Here is a 15,777-nt window from a genome sequence, read left to right as displayed (position 1 = left end):
CCAGTTATACTAAAATGTATGGTTTGTTAGTAGCATTGAAAGAGTTGAGTGCTTAAGCCAGATTGATAAACATCATACACATTTGGTGGTGATACTGTAAGTAACTATGCAGCTGTTTGTGAACAACCTTTTCAAGTATTTTACATAAAGGGGTATTAGACATTGGTCTGTAGTTCCTTATCACAGATGGATCGAAGTTGTTCTTTTTCACTAATGGTGTAATAATAAAGTGTTGGAGGGAAGAATAGAGGTCTCCTGATTGCAGAGAATTGTTAACAATATTCAAAATGTTGTGTGAAACATAATATAAAACATCATTTTAAACGGTTTTGTGGGAACTGGGTGAAGGGAGTTTAGCTGCTGCACTCACACAACAAAAGCATTGGCTCAACAAAAAAAATTAACGCAACAGTTTGCATCAATCTTTTTGAGTTACGACAACTTCTAATGAAATTATGTTTAACCAACAAACTACATTGAGTTAGGGGAATTAGCATTTCCGCTACAATCAAACGTATTTTAATTACCGCTTACTTAATAATTGGCAGCATTAACACAAGTTTTAAAGTTGATTACTCAAAAAATTTAGTTGTGTCAACTAGTTTTTTCAAACTGTAAGTTTTATCACAATAGTAACCAAAGTCCAATTTACAATACAAATATCTCACCTAACATAGACATAAAAGCAACATTGGATGAAATGAGCAAATGAATTTAGATTACACAATGTAGTTGACAGTTACACAAATAAGCAATTAATCATGATTTTCCTCCCCACAGCACAAATGAAAAGCCCTCTCTAGCTGAGCAGATTTGTCAAATGAAACTTTATCATTCTTCACTGTTATGCTAAAATAAAGGGTTGGATGGCCAAATTACACTGCTAAATATGACTAGCGTTAGCTACATATAGTAGTACAACATATTCCATCAACTGTATTAGCAGGTGTAGCCTAACGTCTGTGCATGGGTCCAATATTGGTCATATTACAATTGAGAATATGCCCAAATACATTGCTTTAGTAGAATTTATTTGTAAATGAAATTATAGTCACCTTGAAAATTTCCTTTGTTACTTATTTCTTCAGCTACAGGTCCTCTAACACACAGTCTTAACTGTCTGAATTTGTCCAGGAATGTTACCTGGGGGGGAGGGGACTTGAACTCAAGGTGGAGAAAAATTAAGTTACCAAGCCAATTTCATTAAGTTACTACAACTTGAATTTTGTTTTGAATCAATAAAGTATCACCTCTTTTAGATCAGTAGAGGAAATCTGTGTCCATGGCAGTGTGATGCTGCTAGAGATAGGCGGAGTTGTTATTATGTGAAATTGTTTCTTTTCTACTGTCAGTGACTGATTCACATATCGACCGCGCTTCTGTGCATGAAATGCTTTTCTTAATGGTTCTGACTGCATTGTCGTGCTTAGGGAGCCAGGTCATATGATCAAATATGCAGATGTGGCCTGAGACTGCTACATCTAGAATGGATGCAACTGTAATATTCAGACTCTTGTAGATAACCAGGTCAAACGTGTGGCCTTTTATTGTGAAGGAAGAAGAAAGTGATCGACTGCGTTTGGCCGTCTTTCTCTGAAAATATGAATATATTTATATAATATACAGTATATGAAGAACTCAAGGACGAAATGACAAATACTGTAGTTCAATTAACAGTTGAACAAAACAAACAAACAATGCCTCAAGTCTGTTTGCTCAAGTCTGTTCTTTCTCATTCATGCAAACAGCCGTCAGGGGTCATGTGTTCATTCAAAAGCCCTCAAGGGAACAGGTCAGTATAAAAGTGCGACAGATAATCATCTGAAACACAGTCCGGGGAAGAAGAAAGCGATCAACAGTGGTAAGCCCTCTTTAGATATTTAGGAGAAATCAGGCTTTTATTCAAGGTGTTGGGAGGCAGTAGCTCAGTGGTTAGAGCTTAGAGGGTTGCCGGTTCAAGTCAATGCCGATGTGCCCCTGAGCAAGGCACCGAACCCTCAATTGCTCCCCCGTCTGCGAAGGGTGGTAAATGTAATATAAGTAATGTAAGTCGCTTTGGATAAAAGCGTCTGCCAAATGCTCATAATGTAATGTTGCTAAAGACAAATGAAGATGTTTTTTCCAAACTAGGGAAATGAAATGGTGGATTGATGTATGGATGGAGTTTGGCTGTTGTTGCTAACAGAGATGAACTGTGTGATGTTTTTCAGTTGTGTCTTCCTGTGAGAGTCAGTGAACCCTGAGCCATTCGCTATGTGGTCTGCCATTCTTATACTGCTGGTACTGCAGTCCGCAGATGGTTTCCTCTTTCACCATCACCATCACCATCACCATCACCATCACCATCATCATCACCATCACCATCACCATTACCATCCCCTTCAACATCACCGTGGCAGTAAGAAAGATACAGTCCCGAATTACCAGAATGAAAGCAGGAACCCAAAACTGACAAACTTCTTTCTACATTACAGGAAGAGCATTGGAAGAGGCAAATGCATATCAGGTCTGCCAGCTCCGTTATCCTGCAACGCCATGTCATGAGAATGGATGGGAACGCTTGGATTCCAAACACTGTATGATGGTGGTCAAAAGGCCCTTAACCCATGACCACGCATCGGTAAGAGAAACACACACTCATACCTGAAATAGACTCTGAATATTACGTCATCGTGTTCAGACAGGTGATGAAGAGTAATTCTTGTTTATTACTGTCTATTTCAGCACTACTGTAAGAGCAAAGGTGGTCAGCTGGTATTAATGCACAGCGTCAGAGATGTGAATGACGTGATCTGCTTGACGATGAGGGCTTCCAAGTTGATGCTTAACTACTGGATTGGGAGCTCCAAGAACTGCATGGCATTTAATCATAAAGGTAAGTCAACAGAACACATGTAAGAGGAGTACAATTTGAAATGTTCAGATCTTCACAAGATAAACTTTGACATCCTCTCTGGTCATAGATGTTTATAGTTTTTAACCAAAAGATTAAAATCAAACTCAGTCAAACTCATTTACAACTCAACATTCATTTAAAATGCGATTCTAACATACATAAATGTGATGTGTTCTGTTTTCCAGGGTGGGGAAAACAGAGTGAAGTAAACTGCAGTTATGAAAGACCCTTTGTGTGTTCCAAGAAAATGCAAATGTGACGATGTTCACATTTTAATTCAGTGTCGACATGACATTGACAAGCAATAAAGCTTCAGCATTAACAAACGTGTTCTCTGTTCTTTTTGATGGTGGAGGTTCCCACTGTACATCTGCATGTCCTCACGAAACACAAACGATTATGATGAGCAGTCGTCAAGACAGAAAGAAACACTTACAACTTACAAAACCATTACAGCTGACATCTATATATACACTGTATATGTTTAATACATTGCTGTTTGTTGTCATCAATAATCAAGAAGTGATACAGTAACCCTGAGTTTACCAAAGAGATCTGGGATAAAAAATAAATATGCCATGAAATTTCAAAAGATTTTATCCTGGATTAATGGAGGTATGTTCTCCATTTAACACCTTTGTAGTTATTAGTCAAAGTATTGGGGGTATATGTGGTTGTAGAAAGGGGATGCATACTCCCTCTCGTGTTTATTTACACAGTACACACCTACATATATATACTGTGTTAGTTGTAGTACACTGCTCCTCTCTGGTGGTGACTGCAGAGAACTACTCCAGGGGTCGGACAGAGTCATTGTTTTTCCAAGCTTCAAGTCTTAACCAAGTCATTCTGCACCCTTCACCAAATGAAATGACATAGCTCAACTAATTTGCACAAACAATGAATGTATTCACTTATTTGTAAACACAACTTATGTAAGTAGCCCTCTCTATGCCACTACTTTGATAAGTATATATAATTATATAATATATATAATATTCCTGTAATGCATCAGTTCTGGATGTTTCTGTACTTTTCTTTGATGATCAACCTTTAAACAGGATCACAATGACACTCCATCATCTTATATGTATATTTAATAAAAGTATGACGTATTTTACATCTTCATACAAAAATTCCACAAGTGCTTCAAAATGTACTTTTTTGGTAAACACATAAAACAATATAAAACACGAGGCAAAATAAGTAGTTTGCTATACATTGTAATATATATAAATATACATATTCACGTTCAGCTTATTATTATTTTAAAAGCATGTTACTGTAGCAAATGTTTAGTCAAGGAAATGTGTTTCTCAGAAAGAAAACATTCTTATCTGACTTCCTCACCCGTCTTCCTTCCTCACATTGTTTCTTCATTGTTGACTTCACTTTTCCCTCAAAAGGCACTGCACATTATTTTTACGAAAGCATGAATTCACATTTGTTTTCGAAGTCTGTAGTTTTAGTCATTGTTCCTTCATTTTAATCTTGAGACAAAGAACAAACATTGAAACCCTACAGGTCACTTTTGTGCTCTTCGTTGGTCTTCATATTACAACAGATCTACTGTTTCATAACACTAAAATATCATCAGGTCATTAAATTCACTTTGATTCGTGTCCACTCTCACTCAAACCAGGAGTTTCTTGTACTGGCTGCTCAGACTTGCTTGAAATGAGTCCATTTTAGTGACTTTGCTGTTTGTTTTGGAACTATTTTTTAGGCTTGATTTGAGGGTCGTTCCACTGCTGCTCCTGGATGATCCAGACGATGAAGGGATGATCTCTCTGATCTTCTGGCACCTCAATGCACTGGAGAGTTGTCTTTGGCACTGGGACGATCCAAAGTAATACACCAGAGGATCCAGGCAGCAGTTCAAACTCCCTAAGCACATAAACACCAGATAGGCTGAATAGGTGCCATCAGGGATGTTATCCGCTCTGGTTACATCCCTAGACTGCAGGTAGTGTACTAACAGTAGGCAGTTGGCAGGTGTGAAACACAGCACAAACATCACCAGCACTGTTAGCGCCATCACCACTGCTCTTGCCTTTCTGCGCGAGCGGCCCACAACGCCGCGCGGGACGATCCTTAGCGCCCAGATCACCCTAGTGTAGGACACTACTGTGATGAGCAGCGGAAGCACGAAGAGGCAGCAGCAGATGGTCGTGAAATAGATCTTATAGCGTCCCTCCAGCTCATCCAAGTACTGGACATCATGGCAGGTGGTGATTCCCAGATCCGTAAAGTGGACAGTCTGCTCGGAGAGGACCAGGGGCACCGAGCCAGCAAAGGCCAACATCCACATGGTTACACAAGCGATGGCTGCATTGCACGGGCTCCTCCACGCCAGAGAGTCGATGGGATAGACGACAGCAAGAAGTCTGTCCACGCTGATGCAAGTGATGAGGAGGACGGAGCAGTGCATGTTGCAGTAAAAAGCTGCTGTGACCACGCGGCACATGTTTGGACCGTAGATCCAGTTGTTGCCGCTAAAGTGGTAGGAGATCTTGAAGGGGAGCAACATGGCAAAGAGCAGGTCAGCACAGGCCAGATTGAGCATATAGATCACTGCTGGCTTCTTGGGTCGGATCTGTCGGGTGAAGGTTACCACTGCAAGGATGTTGAGAGGGACGCTGATGAGGAAGACTAGCGTGTACAAGGAAGGGATGAAGATGGTGGAGATGGGGCCTGTGAGAAACACCAGTGCCTCACCTGAGAGCAGCCTGCTGGCATTCATGCCAACCCAGGTTGTTCCGTTGTGGGGCCGGGAATTTCTAGGACTGATGGGAACGCCGTTTTGAAAGTCGACCGCATCATAGTCCAGAGGTTCATCTGTGAAGGAAGGGGGAATGCCAAAGGTTCTCGGCCCAACTGAGCTGTCTGAGGAGAGGGGGGTCAGATTAATGCCAATTGAAATAATGTCCTAATCATCTAGTCATCACATTAAACCAAGCTCCACTACACTTCATCACCAAACTGTTTACATCACCAGATAGTTAAAGGTAATTTCCTATAACTGACTCACATTTACAGAAGTTAACAGAAGAAAATAGACTAAATATTACAAAACCCAGATCACATGACAGAAATACATGTGAACTTTCCCAGCAAACAGCTCACACACCCTGGGTCCCTGTGTTACATCTACACAGTATCTACACAATAACACTGTATTTTACACAAATATGAGATTGAATTAAGGATTAAGGAAAACCTGGTGCCTCTTACCGTTTTGATCAGCAGCACAGGCAGAATGTGCAGAAAGTACAACAAGTACAAGAATGTGTAAAAGCATTTCTGCTAAATGTAAACACTCCAGTAAGAGAGAAGAAACCCTTTTAGGATATAGGTGTAAATGTGTAGATCCTCTTTGTGTCGTATATCTGTCGGGTGTCCAGGCTATTTTCAGGCTCGTCACGGAGGTCCAGTCCCTGTGTAACGGACTCAGTCTGCTCAGGCTCAGTCTGCACGCCCCCCCTGATGCCCAGAGTGACGCAGAGCTGAACAACGCATTCCATCCAGCTGAGGTCATTCCCCCCCCCCCCCCCCCCCCCACCCACACACACACACACACACACAAACTAACTTATTCACACTTACATTACACCAACAGGCAATTCAGGGTTTCAGTTTTTAGGGACTAAGAGATTGAATTCCCTGTAAATTTCTCATTTTTATACATCCAGTTTGATTACATTGATCTCTCTGACATTTGTCTATATTAGCACTGAAACTGAAACTGAAACACAAACAACTCATGCATTATGTGAAATTTTATAGCAGGTTGTGCAATAAAACTGTCCAATCAATTATTTAATATATATATACTTTATTTTGTCACAGGAATTATGTTTTAGTTTGCTGTCTAAATTGAGGGATCTTATTATTATTTAAATATCACAAAAGAAGTGCTGGGAGTTAATTCTGTGTCTGACTCATCTCAAACTCATTTTGATTGTTATTATTCTTTGATTTCTGTCAATCAGTCTCAAGGAGCAAAGAGATATTTCTTCTGAGAAATGAAATAACATCAAAGGCAAGATTTCAATGTAATATAGAGTTAGATTATGTTCCGTGCCGAATATGAGAAACCAGCTGAAGGGGAAGTTTGTGATTTTGAGAGATAAAAACTTTGAGCAATGTGTGTTTTTGGAACTGCAGATGGCTCAAAGTAAACATTTAAACAGCGCATCCCTGGAGACAATCAAGCACTTCCTTTGTTTGTATCAGTCAGATACATTATTACAGCAGATCAGCTGGACGGTGAGTTACACAGAGAGTTACTGGAAACCATTAGAATTCAGTTTAAGACACAATCTAGGTGAACCATTAACAAACTGCACTCTACTGCTATACGCTGCATATGAATTATTCATTAAACATTGTGGTTGTTCGTGTTTTATGACGCCAGAAGGGGAGAGGACGTCCCTTTTGCCCACATATGGACTGTGTGTGTGTGTGTGTGTGTGTGTGTGTGTGTGTGTGTGTGTGTGTGTGTGTGTTGGATTTCGTTCACATAAACTGGCTGTTTGTTTTCACATAGCTTCTTTCTCCCAGGAGATCGTGTGACATTGAACTGTTTTGGAGCCCATATGAAGCAGTCTCTGTCTGAAACCAGTGTTACCTCAGCTAAATCTGTATTGATATTAAGAGCTACATGCAAAGAGGCCCATAGGGAACTGTGTGTGTATGGACGTGGCAGAGAGAGAGAGAGAGAGAGAAAGAGAGAGTGTGTGTTTGTGAAAGAGTGTGTGGACTGGGGGAGATCAGTGGGACAGGATGGGGTGGGAGCCGTCTGACTCATTCATCCTGAGTGTGTTAGTCCCTGTGTCCGCTGGGATGCTGCATCTGAGCTCACACTCTCAGCCCATTTCCTCACAAAGAAAGGACTTTTAGAACAGGAAGATCTGTTTCCAGTTTTATGGATTTTACACCACATTATGCCCTCATTCTTCACTGTTTGTGTCAATCTGAACTATTGTTATATTTCTTGTACAAAAACAAAAGTGCAACCCATGGCATGTTGCTCACACAGCTCCTTCAGCTGGGTGCGTCTAAACCAACAAAAGCTCTTTCCTGCTCTAAGGAGGAGGAGGTAGGACACTGACTGTGACACATAAGATCTGGATTGAGTTACTGGAGCGTTCCCAAGGCTGTTTCACACATTCAGCTTTAATTTGTTGTTCTTTTCTGATTCTTACTTAAGCATCTTCACCATCATGGTTGTGTCAGCACAGGCAGCATATGGTTCCAGTTGCAGAGGAGACAGATATTAAGACACTGAAGACATCTGAGTCAGTTTCTGTAAAGCATGTGAGAAAAGAAAGAGAGAGGGAATAGATTAACATGTGAGAAAGGGAAAGAGGAAGAAGGTTGCTATCACTTCCATGAAGGACTTCCGATTGAAGAGAAAATAAAAGTGCTGCAAAAGAGGAACTTCATGTCTTTTAGACCTTTATCCAGGGAACATTTGCTCTCTGATACTGCAGTGCTTTAACCTGACCTAAAATGGAACTAATACATATTGTGTAACCTAGCCACTGTTACAAGTGTACATTGTGTACACTCAGTGTGCATGTGCATGGTGAGTGGAACAGAGAAAGAGGACCTGCACTACTTGATTTTGTGTGATCCTATTATGTTCCAAACACACAAACTCACACAGCACATGTAGTTTGTGGGGAGAAACTCTGCTTACTGGTTATGAATCTTGAGTTTTGCTGTCTGAAATTAAAAATGATCACTAGGAGGAAAATACTCTGCTCATTCAAATGGCAGCGATTCTTTGTAACAATAATAAGAGATAATTGCAAATGACCACAAATACACTGCTATAAAGACTATAATAGAAAGATTTGTTTTAAAAATGATTGAAAGGAATGACAGGTTGCAGTTGGAGAACTAGGCTGAGCAAACACATCTGCAGGTCAAACTAAGGTTGTAGATGTCATCATACCTGCTCTGGAGTCTATATTGACACACTCAATCACATGTACCACTTTGACTTTAACCAAAAATGTTTTTGAATTTAGGGAAGAGATCCACAAGCACAGACACCTGGCAAGTACACGTCCAAGATCCACCGAACACAATGAACACAACAAATAACAGGTCACTTGCTCTTTGCCCCTCTGACATCACTCCTCCTCACGAACGTGTCATTAACCACTACACACACCACTACACAGGCTGTATGGTGCTGTAGTGTCACGATAACAATAGAAGTGTTTTTTGAAGTTCTAATTTCTTGTATACACTATTTGAAATCTAAAAACCAAGACTAGACAAGCAGGATGTGGTGGGAAATGCGTCACAGTTACACCGAATGGTTTAAACAAATATACAGAACACTGAAAACATGTTAATTGGCCACTTAGCTGAGCAATTATCCTTAATCTATAATTACCATCAATGATCCAAGTTTGTGGCCTCAATGTGTGTTCAAGAAACTTTCTGTAAAGATTATGTCAACAGATAAAGACAAACACGGAAGACAAAACTCTGAGCTCATCCACTTCCGACAGCATGATAGTGCCCTCTGGTGGGGGAAACAGGGAGTGCAGACAGACACGTAGAACACAAGATGGAAAGCAAAAATGTTGTGTTCTGAAAGGAGGTTTAATTACTGTGTTGATGACAGATTGATCTGTTGGTTGTCCCATAATAATTATTTGTTTATTTTCTTGTACTTTTGAAAATTGACAATTTGTTTGAATTGTTGTGTGTTCAGTGTTATCTTCTATATTTCCGGGCGCCTAAAACATTACATATAAGTGTGTTTTGATTCAAACCCTTGAATTAACCTTTAAAACATACGTCACATGCAGGAACACACCAAACAAACCACAACATTTAAATGAACTGTTAATTATATTATTACATCTAAGGCAATATGAGTGAATGACAGCTTCTTGTTTTGTTCTTCTTTGTGTTGAATTGCAGATAGTTTATAGTTTGAGTTCAGGCCTGTACATTCACAAATCCAAATGGAAAAGCAATAAATGACAGACTCCATCATCTATTTTCTCAGGAATCTTCTCAGAAACTCCAAATTCTCTGTTAAATGTCAGAATGTCGTGTTCTCAGACCATTTCCGTAGAAAGAACATGTTTACGATGCTATTCCTGCGCAGCCATGAACATTCTGTATCTTTATTTTTGTCACGAGTCAGCGCTGATGTTTTTACATCAGCATTTTCGTCACAGGCGGGGAGCGGAGTGCGGAGTGCGGGCACAGCGAGGGTCCGTCTCAGTGTCTCAGGGGGGTTTTGGAGTCCCACAGACTCATAAACAAACAAACCACAAAAACAAGATCACAGGTCACAGCTGTAATCCGTGAGATGTTGGTGTGCAGAGAATACAATGCTCTAAAACACTTCCGCTTCAGTCTACGCATATGAAACCTATGATACCTTTCTAGCAGATGAAGGCAGCCGGAAACCAGAAACTTCTCACTTTTCTGAACCCCCACTCCCTAACACATTTGCTGTCATCTTTCCAAATATGACAGATTTGGTTCACAAATGACTCATCCTCAAAGTGTGTTAAGACACACATAGCTCACTTAGCACACAGAAGATCCTATTGAAGGCAGTTTGACAGCTGAAAAGCGGATCTGAGCACAGAACAGAACAGAATCTCAAGCTGTGTGTACGAGTGGAGGTGTCACAGGAAGGAAATGCTATTTTCGTGTAAGAAACTCAGCGGAAAATGGAACCGAACAAAAGTTTATCGTGTGCAGACAGTCGTTTCCTTGATGGCCCAGTGGCCGACTTGTGTGCGTCACCTTAACCCAGATCCATACCGGGACACAGCACAGATCCAAACAAAGCAACCCAAGAAAACATGTCAGCATTACAAACCGGTGTAACTACAGTGTGTATCAACAATACAACATCAAAAGTTACATATGTGCAAATACTTGTGACTTCATGTTAACTTCCTTCCTTCCTTCCTTCTAACTTCCTGATGGATCCACAGAATTGGAATCTGCTGGGATCTAAAGTCATTTTGTGATTAATTTGGCTTTTCTTTGTCACTAGGAGGGAGGAAATCTAACAGCAAGCTTGTCTAGATGTCCAAAGGAGTCAGTGAGTCAAAGCATGAGCCTCCTAAAGGGTAAATGTCAGAAAACAAAGTCAGACGAGATTAAATATGTCCTGTAACAAGTACATGATAAATATGAAACAAAATCAATTCATTCGGCAACACTGCCACCTTTGTACCCCAGAAAACCCAAAAATGAATCTGATTGGCTTAAAGATCGGGGTGTGTTACCTCATCAGTTCAGACTCTGCATGTTTAAAACAGAAAAGCAAAGGAAGGCAACATTCCTGCAGAGTCCCAGCGAATGTTGTTTCCCTGCCTATTAGGGAGTGTTACTGTCAGTAAAGGGGAGGTTACTGTGCCTCCAAACACACACACACACAGCGGAGGAGTGAGGGCGGTAAAAGCAGTGACAACACGGGAAGCCGATCAGAAAGTAACCAACTGACATCTGCCTGTGACGGTGAGGAGTGGAGTGAAAACTGACAAAAAAGACAACATGGGGAAACTTCTTCTCTTCTTCCTGGGCTTTGCTCTCTGTCTACAAGTCTCACTTCAACAGGAAGGTAAGAGATTCTCAGCTTTGTTCAGAGATGTTCAGCTATAGCAGCGACATCAGTTGGGACTGAATTGTTTTCCGTTTCACTTTTAACTATTTGTTTAGAAACATCTGTCTAACGGACGTTTGAAGTGAAGAGGATACAGTGACAGGATACAGTGACAGACAGACAGACAGACAGACAGACAGACAGACAGATAGATAGATAGATAGATAGATAGATAGATACCTGTTGTGATTTTGATTCCTGTGATCAATATTTTGCTTATGGATGTTCATTTCTGCTCTGTCCTCTGTTTTGGAAGGATGCAAAGGAAGAAAAGCCAAGGCCAGAGCTCCACCCAGGACATTTAAAGCAGATCTTGTTAAGGCCCCTTGCGTCCTCTCCCAGTCTGGGACACAACAACCGGCTTCATCCCCCTCCGCTCCCAAACTGCAGTTACTAAGCAACAGCACAGTGGCGTACCTCCGCGGCCCTCTCAGCACGAGGGTCATCCCCATTATTTATATTTTGGTCATTGCTGTTGGGATTCCCGCCAACGCTGCCATCTTGTGCGCACTGGTCACTAAAGTCAGGAAGGTGTCGTCTGCGATCCTCTACTGCAGCCTGGCTCTGTCAGACCTCCTCCTCCTCCTCTCCCTCACCTTCAAGGCTCACTACCATCTCCATGGAAACAACTGGGGGCTTGGAGAGGCTGCCTGTCGCGTGGTCACGGCCTGTTTCTATGGCAACCTGTACTGCTCGGCCCAGACGCTGGCCTGCATCAGCGTCAAGCGCTACTTGGCGGTGGTGCACCCGTTCCTGTACAAAAGACTCCCAAAGAGGACGCTCTGTGCCGGGGCCTGCCTGGCTGTTTGGGTAGTGTTTGGCATCGCGCTGGTCCCTGAACTCATCGTGCAGCAGAGCTATGAGCTCTCTCAGCTGGGAGTCATCACCTGTCATGATGTCCTACCTCTGCGTGAAAGCTCCCACGTCTTCCTGCTCTACTACAACCTGGTCTTGACCCTTTTGGGCCTCCTAGTGCCCCTGGTGATCACGGTCGTGTGCTATGTCCAAATCGTCAGAGAGCTCAGCCATTCACACCACGACTGGGATATGTACATCAAAGCTAGCTCACTAGTGTTGGTCATCTTCCTGCTGTGCTTTACCCCCGCTGGAGTCCTGCACTTCATCCATTACGTGCATCTCTTTGTGGCTGACAATGACAGTTTGTACATGCACTTTAACCTGGCGGTGTGTTTGTGCTGCCTCCATTCCTGTCTGGACCCCTTCCTCTTCCAGATCATGTCCAGGTCTTCTGGCTCCAGTTTATATTTTAGGGTCTTGAAGGGACGACTCCAAAGGATATCAACCTAAGACTCAACTACACCAGCACTCAGAAAATGGACCTCACGAGCGTTACGTGTTTTTCTCTGTAGCAGGAAATCAAAGAGAAGAAAAAGGAAAAAAGGGAAAATTAAATGTGAAATTATTCATATGGGGATTCATAGTTTAGGTTTATAGGTTTGTTCATATCTCCTCATGTTGTTGTAGATTTGTTACATCTTCGCTATTTTGTCTTTGATGCAGTTGTTTGTTTGCAAATGAATAATGATCTTTGTTCTGTTCTGTGTTACACTGTTAGTAATATATGTAAATATACTTTAGTCAATCAGCTGTTAACCTCAACTCTTTAAATAGAAAGTGACCATGAAACTGTGGTATTTCCTATCAAGCTTGTGACAGGATAAGCTGTAAAGAGCTTTCTCCACCTCCCCCCACACACCCACACACACACACACAATCAAAGAGAACTGTACTTGTTTTGTCGAAGTGTAAAGCCTGTACATGTCTCTCTTAGCTCACTTTCATTCATAGCTGTGACAATGACTCATGAACCGTTTCTTGGAAAGTCATGTCACGTTAGGAAAGCAGTTATTGAGCAAGGCGTTAATCTATTCAGTCTGTAAAATGGGGAATCGTGTTTCATGTGAGAGACTTCTAATCCCCAGCTTTCTTTCACTTAACATGATCAGGAAATGAATCGTAAACTCCAAAATTGAAGATCAACTCAACTGTCACCTTGTAAATGGAGCCTCTGGTTTAGTTGTGGAGAAACGGCGCCACCTGCTGGTGGATGGAAAGCAATAGAAGGGACAAAGCTGTTCAAATGAAACTCTTTATTCCATATGTCGACACCGGAGGAATCCACCTTTACACTGCATTCTGTCCTGTCTTTTCTTATCAAAATAAATCATATCAAGGACAGGTTTGTTTTTTTTGTTTTTTTTACACACACCTCCACATATTGTTGAATAGCAGAGGTTTTCAAATCTGAAAGCCGACGGCAACATTTGGTAAATGACTTTACAATAAGGAGTATTAAATCTTTGAACTTGGGGAGACTTTCCCCCTCCAGAAAAAAAAAGCAGATTTGACGACCCCTGCTGGATAACATCTGGTATTACACACAGTCACCTCACCACTAGCATGCCCTTTCACAATGACAAGAAGAAGTCAACTCAATAGAATAAAAACACCTGTCCACAACAAATATGACAACACCAGAGTGGTTACATTCACCTTTGACCCCGGAGTCACATGTCTGTTTCCCCCTGCAGAGAAACAGCAAAGACACCAACATGGAAAAAAAGCACACGCACGCACGCACACACACACACACACACAAAACAGAAGGACTTCAGTAACAAACATGCAAGATTTCGTTTTGGAAACAGCGAGTTTGTCCAGCACACAAAGAGGGCGTTTGCGGGGAGGAGCGACACTGAAACGGGGGGGGGGGGGGGGGACTGGGGGACTCAAACTCACTCATTAGCGATCCGGACTCGTACCTCTGAAACACATTTTTCGATTACGACAGAATGTGAAATGGAAAACACGACAACTCCAGTGTCAGAGGATAATGCGTTCACTTTGCCTCACACAGCTGGAAAAATAAGGGAAAAGCTTCATAAAAGAAATGCTGAAACGGATCTAAATTCACACAAAATGGCCTCTGATCACAACAAAATACTGATACTTCTAATAAAATGCTACTCTAAACTGTATTGAGTCTTTTTGTGTGATCGTTTATGCGTTTTAGAGAGAGAAAGCATCAACATTGTAGTAGCAATAGCGTATCTGTCATAGAAATATGTCATCATGGCTTTTAGATTCACTCCATCGTGTGATTATGTGACGTTCAAGTTCTCTAAATCGGTCTAAATACCTTTGTGTGGAGAAATGAGAAGTGAATTAACACCGTTTTGTGTGTCTGTGATCTCATATAAATGATGACCCTATTCCCTATTAAGGGTTTGTCTGTACTGTACACAGTCTCACACACATATACACACGTCCGCGCGTGCACACACACACACACACACACACACAGACAAGGACACAAAAGCAGGGCAGTCTAGCAAAGCTTCCAGCGAGGTTTGGGAGGAGAGAAGGGTCGAGCGAGGGGAGAGAGGAGAGAGCAAAGAGAGGCACGACATTTAAGAAAGGCCTTTGAGTTTTGAAGGGAGCGTCAGCAAGGCAGCCGGAGATCAGAGACAGAGCAAAGAGGGGGGACAGGACCCGGGGGTTAAGGGACGTCGCCCGGGGGGGGGACCCAGGTGAGACACAAATGGGGGAGAACATTGAGGAGGGAGGAAAGAGCAGATGTTAATAGCAGCAGAGGTTTCCTACAGTATAAATTATTCTTGACAGATCAGATTGCAACAGAGAGCAAAAGCCCCTCGTGGGGAGCTGAGCGCCACGAGACGAACACCACACAAAAGACACCAGAGAGAGAGAGAGAGGGAGAGAGAGGCAGAGAGAGAGAGAGAGAGAGAGATTTCCGATCGTAAAAGTCTTGCTGTAAAAAGCAGAAAATGTAAACTTCTTTTCACTTTATAAACGTAGCTGCTGAAGTTGCCATTTGGACTAGACTACTGTGTGATCACTACTATTTAGTATTTCTATGGCCTTGTCATTCTAGAAATTGCAGTAAAAGGCTTGGACATCGTCAACCAATACTGGGCCAATACTGATGACATGATAGGAAACCATAGAACGTACGAACTCAAAGGGAAGGAGAAGAACTCAAACCTCCACCGTCCATCCTCAGATTTAATTTTATTTATGACTTTTCTGTCATTACCTTTTAATGCGGTGTGTAGAAAACCCATCTGGTCTGGATCCATATCTGGATCTGAGGCTGAGGTGCACCTGTTTATAACTTCATCTTTGTTAGACGCAAGCCTGGATCGATGAATCTAACCGGTGTCCTAGTTGTCGAGACACT

The 15,777-nt window shown here is 41.8% G+C and overlaps 2 protein-coding genes and 1 long non-coding RNA gene across 6 annotated transcripts in view; 2 read left to right on the top strand and 1 right to left on the bottom strand.

Moving 5' to 3' along the window:
• Window positions 1-1,780: 1,780 nt before the first annotated feature.
• Window positions 1,781-3,222, top strand: LOC143011078 (uncharacterized). Its single transcript, XR_012964887.1, has 5 exons — window positions 1,781-1,861; window positions 2,211-2,398; window positions 2,475-2,620; window positions 2,725-2,875; window positions 3,082-3,222. It is a non-coding gene; the product is annotated as an uncharacterized LOC143011078 (long non-coding RNA).
• Window positions 3,223-4,352: 1,130 nt separating this feature from the next.
• Window positions 4,353-11,811, bottom strand: LOC143011076 (proteinase-activated receptor 1-like). Of its 3 annotated transcripts, none has more exons than XM_076163764.1 (2): window positions 11,736-11,811; window positions 4,353-5,782 (listed from the first exon to the last, which is right to left on the bottom strand). In XM_076163764.1, the coding sequence occupies exon 2, from the start codon at window positions 5,637-5,639 to the stop codon at window positions 4,530-4,532; it is 1,110 nt and encodes a 369-aa protein (XP_076019879.1). In that variant the 5' UTR covers window positions 5,640-5,782; window positions 11,736-11,811; the 3' UTR covers window positions 4,353-4,529. The 3 variants fall into 3 exon arrangements, with proteins under 3 accessions (XP_076019879.1, XP_076019876.1, XP_076019877.1); XM_076163761.1 differs by lacking the exon at window positions 11,736-11,811 and adding an exon at window positions 6,131-6,410; XM_076163762.1 differs by lacking the exon at window positions 11,736-11,811 and adding an exon at window positions 6,131-6,409 and having other exon boundaries at window positions 4,353-5,778.
• LOC143011077 (proteinase-activated receptor 3) overlaps window positions 11,204-15,777 on the top strand; it is a 55,962-nt gene continuing 51,388 nt past the window's right edge. The window contains exons 1-2 of one of the 2 annotated variants that reach the window (XR_012964886.1): window positions 11,204-11,513; window positions 11,812-13,002. Coding sequence is in view for 1 of the 2 variants with exons in the window: in XM_076163765.1 (XP_076019880.1) it covers window positions 11,447-11,513; window positions 11,812-12,863 (1,119 nt within the window). In the remaining variant the exon portion in view is untranslated. Of the gene's footprint in view, window positions 11,514-11,811; window positions 13,779-15,777 lie in introns of those variants that run through there. The other variant, XM_076163765.1, reaches the window with a different exon arrangement.

This window comes from Genypterus blacodes, unplaced genomic scaffold (genome assembly GCF_046128005.1).
Source record: "Genypterus blacodes isolate CSIRO-AG114 ecotype Tasmania unplaced genomic scaffold, CSIRO-AGI_Gbla_v1 ptg000133l_1, whole genome shotgun sequence".
In the NCBI taxonomy this organism is placed as follows: Eukaryota; Metazoa; Chordata; class Actinopteri; order Ophidiiformes; family Ophidiidae; genus Genypterus; species Genypterus blacodes.
Note: the sequence above shows the minus strand (reverse complement) of the source record. Positions and strands in the feature narration are given on the sequence as shown.

What these genes read in the sequence shown, in the direction of transcription:
- LOC143011076 (XM_076163761.1), bottom strand. Translation starts at nt 6,197, where the DNA reads ATGCTTTTACACATTCTTGTACTTGTTGTACTTTCTGCACATTCTGCC. An exon ending in CTGTGCTGCTGATCAAAACG is followed by an intron (nt 5,783 to 6,130) that starts GTAAGAGGCACC and finishes CCCTCTCCTCAG; the next exon opens with ACAGCTCAGTTGGGCCGAGA.